This window comes from Psammomys obesus, unplaced genomic scaffold (genome assembly GCF_907164565.1).
Source record: "Psammomys obesus unplaced genomic scaffold, mPsaObe1.curated_primary_1811, whole genome shotgun sequence".
In the NCBI taxonomy this organism is placed as follows: domain Eukaryota; kingdom Metazoa; phylum Chordata; class Mammalia; order Rodentia; family Muridae; genus Psammomys; species Psammomys obesus.
The window spans coordinates 179,923-185,184 of NW_026596039.1; the positions used below are offsets into that span (position 1 = coordinate 179,923).

Sequence of the window (5,262 nt, forward strand, 5' to 3'; positions counted from 1 at the left end):
GAAGGAAGGAAGGAAGGAAGGAAGGAAGGAAGGAAGGAAGGAAGGAAAGTAAGCTTTCTTCTGTTTCTTTCTATTCTACAAGTAGATTTCCTAAAGGGATGTAAGCTGCACTTCATCTACTGCATTGATTATTATTCCTAAAGCTGCACTTTGACTAGAGTCTGCAAGAAAGAGCATATGATAGAAATGGCAAATAAAGTTCCAACTTAAGTCCTGTCCAATGTGATGATCTCTACAAGGTGACTTTCAAGGCTCTCTATTCCTGAAAACTGTTATCCAGAGACCTAACACTAGTAACTTTTCCAAGGATCAAGACTTGTATATATCACAGAAGTTTTCCTGGATGCAGAAAGAAAACTAAGACAGACAGGATTTACACTGACAAAATCCTTCTCAATGTATTTAAAAGCAGACTGAGTTTAAATCCTATCACGTGATATTAGCTAGTTCAGTAACCTGTTGGTTATTTCCAGATCCTCATATATAAACTGACATTAACATTAGTTTCTATCTTTTGAGTTGCTGTGAAGACTAAATGGGTTAAAAAAACTAAGAGCAGAAGCTGAAAAACACAGTATTATGTTAACTGTCACTACTGTTGTTAGCATTATGAATCACTCACTGGCTTCTGTGTAGACCTGCCCAAAACGGTAGTAACACATTTTGTACATAAGGCAGTTGAGCAGCACTGGAGAACCCTCACGATCCACACGGAATTCCCCAGTTGGAGTATAGTAGTCATTCTCTTTGATATGTCTTCCTGTCTCTGTGCTTCCTCCAATCCGGACCATCCAAAGAAACTTATTGATATCTAGAGGAAAAAAGGAACAGATGGCTGCATCAGAAAGGCTGCTGGATCTCAATAACTCAATGACAATATCATTATTTCTAAAAAAATTTCCATCATCCTTTCCTAATAAGATATGCTATCATGTAACTGTAAAAGCAGGAAATAAAGCCAGGCTGTGGTAGTTCACATCTTTAATCCCAGAACTCGGGAGGCAGAGGTAGGCCGTCTCTTTGAGTTTAAGGCTGGTCATGTCTACAGAATGAGTTCTAGGAAAGCCAAGGCTGCATAGAAAAACCCTTTCTCAAAAAAAAAAAAAAAAAAAAAAAGGGGGGAAGAAAAAAAGGTTTTCAAAAAAAAAAAAAAAAAAAAAAAAGTGGGGGCAGAGAGAAATGTTTTCTTTAATGGATAAACAAAACATTTCCTAAAAATAAAAACTTTTATTAGAAATTATTAACAGCTGAAATTGTATGCTTTTGGTCCAGTCTTAAACAACACTGAAAGTATTCCTAGAAATTACACAAGGCTGAATTATTGCAATCAGTAGCAGGTAGCCACATATATATAAATAAGCACTTGAAGTATGATTAATACCAATTTGAGGTGCTGTAAGGTGGAAACTAGGCACAATGGTGACTGTCTATAATCCCATCACAGGGTGGCTGAGTTTTGTGCAGTCAAGGCCAGCCTGAGCTACATAGCATCAAGCTTATGCATAAAAGAACTGTACTATGTTCAAATAGTTTATTTTAAGCCTTCATAGCATTTAATAAAAAGTAAAAGTGGAAGCCAGGTATAGTGGCACATGCCTTTAGCCCTATAACTTGGAAGAGGCAGTTTAAGGCTACCCAGAACCACTTAGTGAGTTCCAAGCCAGCTACATAGTGAGCTTCTCTTAGAGGAAAAAAAAAAAAAAAACAACAACAACAACAAAATTTTACATTAAGACCAATGAAAACACAGTATGATATGTCCAAGAAGAAATGAAACTTTTCTAAAAGCAACAGAAGATTTATATGCAGAGACCTGTTAACTGCTTTGGAAAACACTGTCTTGCTATACTTGAAATTTCAGCACTGCAGAAGCTAAATTAAGGGTAGATGATGAAGAGTTCAAGGCCAACCCAGGCAATATCTTAAAAGCCCAAGTCCTGAGCATTCTTGGCGTGGGTTTGGTTTCCATGGCAACAGTAACTCACGACCAAGCACATGCTGGTCTGGAATGCACAGCCTCCTGCTTCAGCACGTGGAGTGCTAGGTCACAGGCACAGGCAGGCTCCACCGTCACCTACTGATTTTACAATAGAACCAAGAGAATACAAGAGAAATGGCTGAAGGCTAGAGGTGAGTTGAGGAGGAAGGAATCAGCAAGTGAAACTACATCAATTACCACTGAGATTCTCTTCTGGCACATATTAGTGTGGGGGTGGAATTTGTTAAATGCAAAAAAGTATTCACAAACAGACTCACCTGAAATGTTGAGTAAATGACAAAATTAACAGCACAACAATAATAATCTCTCTCAAAACTTTCAGAACTCCTACTAATACAGATTAATAACAGTCTTGAGGAATAAATCAGATACAGGGAAATAAATCAATATTATCTTTCATGACTGTCACATGCATATTTTCATAATATTCATATTGAATATTCTGAATTACTTTTAATGGTTAGTATTTTATTGTAAAAGAAAAAAAGTAAGTCTTGTTCCCACAGTTATTTAATTGTCAAATGACCATTCTTTCAAACGTTCAAAAATATGACATCATCTCCTGTTGGAGGTTAGTCTGGTGTTTGTATTTTGACGGTAATTACTGGCTCTCAAGATCTGGTTACTGCCCTGTCTTTGTGTAAACCTGCCTAAGACGTTATTTCTGATTGGTTAACTAAAAAGGCCTGTACCTGGGCAGGGCTAAAGTTCTTAGGCTTTGGGGACAGGAGAACCTCCGGAAGGAGAAAGAGAGGAGGAAGCCACAATGGAAAAGGAACTACTTAGGCCAGGAAAGTGGTTCCAAAAGTGGTGTGGAAAGGAGTGATCCAGATGAACGATAAGCAAACATCTTTGGATTATGGATGGAAGGTAACCCAGACAGGCATGGTTAAGGCAGAGGGCATGGGATGGGGCTGGAAGAGATGAGATGCTGAAGGTGGAATGTCTGCACAGCCCAAGGTAAATAAGGCAATTATGAAATCTAACAGGTGTCTGTGTTTTCATTTAATTATGACAGCAGATTAAATATTTATGGGGCTATTAATAACCATTATTAGCCTGATACCATTTTATTATTTATGACAACAATCTCCAAAGAAAGTTCGTGGTTTTTTTCCATTTTTCTGAATAAATCTTTCTTTATATACGATTAGCTATTAAGCAGCAACCTGACATGAAATCTGATTTTTCACCACATTCTTAGTCCTACATAAACAAGTTAAAACAATTCTATCACCATTACAAACATGTCCAAATAAACAGGACACACACAGGAGCATACAAAAAATGTAGAGTAACTGAGAATTGCAGACACAGCTACAGGAATTATACACTGATGCTACCATTGTAGAGATCTCTTTGTTCTACTTAAACTTAACAATATGCATACCCTGCAAACTAGCAATTCCACTCTTTGGTACATATGTTCATCAAAATATATAGGGGACTAGGGAGGTGGCTCAGGCAGTTAAGTGCCTGCCATGCAAACTAATGACCTAAATTCAGAACCTAAACAACCCATTTTAAAAAAGGCTAATGGGGCCGGGGATTGTGGGACACCTTTAATCCCAGCAGATGCAGTGGCAGGTGGATCTCTGTGAGTTCAAGGTCAGCCTGGTCTACAAAGCGAGTCCAGGACAGCCAGGGCTCTGTTACATGGAGTAACAAAAACAAACAAACAAACAAACAAAAAAACTCAATGTGGTAACACATGTCTACAGTCTAGAAAGAGGGATGCAGACAGCATAGCATGAGATTCACAAGTTAAAACTACCCACAACAGAATGAAGCATACCCTACATCATATGGGTTCTTTCAGCAACTGGCTGAATTCCGTGGGTGATGTGAATCTATATGTGCACCTGACAGACTATCTGTTATTGCTCTGTATTACAGGAGCCTGGAGAGACGGCTCAGCAGTAAGAGTTCTGGCTATTCTTCCAGAGGACCTGGGTTCGATTCCCAGTAACAACATGGTCATTCACAATCATCTCTAACTCTGTTTCCAGAGGAGGCAAGACCCTCTTCTGCCCTCCATACACAGCAGATATCCAAGTGGTACACAGACATGCACGGGGGGGAAAAAAAAAAACGCCCATACACATAAAATAAAATATTGTCCTGTATTATATAAAGGTAAATTTGCTTAACAATAAATCTGCCAAGACTGAACAAGTTAAAAAAGAATACATGTAGAATTCTCAAGGTCAAGAACTGACAAAACTGAACAGGTACAGGTATATTACAAACTTCAGCAAATCCATGTCAAATAAGTATCAATAATTCTGTTTTTAAGAAAAAAACACGTTAAGTCCAGATCAAAGGCACCCTTAGGCAAGTAGAGTATATCTTGCAAGGGACACTAGTAACAATCTGGGTGGTAGTTACGTGTTTTTCTGTGAAAACTCTATAAACTGTAGACTTAACAATATTTGCACCTTTCTACATGTTAAAAACAGACTTAATTAAGAGCTAGACCAACGGCTCAGCAATTAAGAACACTGGCTGCTCTCTCAGAGGATCTAGGGTTCAATTTCCAGGACCACATAAGAGTTCACAACCAACGGTAACTCCAGTCCTAGAGGATCTGATGCCCTGTTCTGGCCTCTGTGAGCACTCTATCACTTAACTGATTTAAAAAAAAAAAAAAATTATGTGGTTGGGCATGGTTACGTGCCTTTAATCCTATCATGAGGGAGGCAGATACAGATGGATCTCTGAATTCAAGGCCAGACTGGTCTACACCTGAGCTCCAGGACAGTCAGAACTACAGAGGAAAACCTTGTCTCAAAAATAAATAAAAACAAGTGTGTGTAGGGCAGTATTATATTCATGTCCTGCTCTATCACTCTCTGCCTTACTCCCATGTGACAGGATCTCACTGACCTTGGAGGTATGCCAGCAAGCCCAGAGATCAGCCCATCATCAGCCCACTAAAAGTAAAGTGACCAAGCAAGGCATTTTACTTGGTTTCTGAGGATTTGAACTCAGGTCCTCATACTTGAAGCTAGTACTCTTATCTGCGGAGCTATCTCAACTACTAACAATTTCTAAAGAATAATTAATGTGAGCTGGCTCAGGGAAGGGGTTGCTGGTTGGGGTAGCTGTGCAAGCCTGGAGACCTAAGTTCAAGCCCTACAACCTATGTAAAGATGGGAAAAGAATGAATGGTACAAAGTTGTCCTTAGGTCGTCACGTGTATGCCATGACACATGTATCCCCACACACATCATGATCATTAGCACACAAGTAATACATAAACA

General features: G+C 39.0%; 1 protein-coding gene across 2 annotated transcripts in view; it reads right to left on the reverse strand.

Moving 5' to 3' along the window:
- The window catches only part of Stt3a (STT3 oligosaccharyltransferase complex catalytic subunit A), a 33,269-nt gene that overhangs the window by 2,269 nt on the left and 25,738 nt on the right, over window positions 1-5,262 (reverse strand). For both annotated transcript variants that reach the window (XM_055622147.1, XM_055622148.1), the window contains exon 16: window positions 623-811. In XM_055622147.1, coding sequence (XP_055478122.1) covers window positions 623-811 — 189 coding nt within the window. The remainder of the gene's footprint in view (window positions 1-622; window positions 812-5,262) is intronic.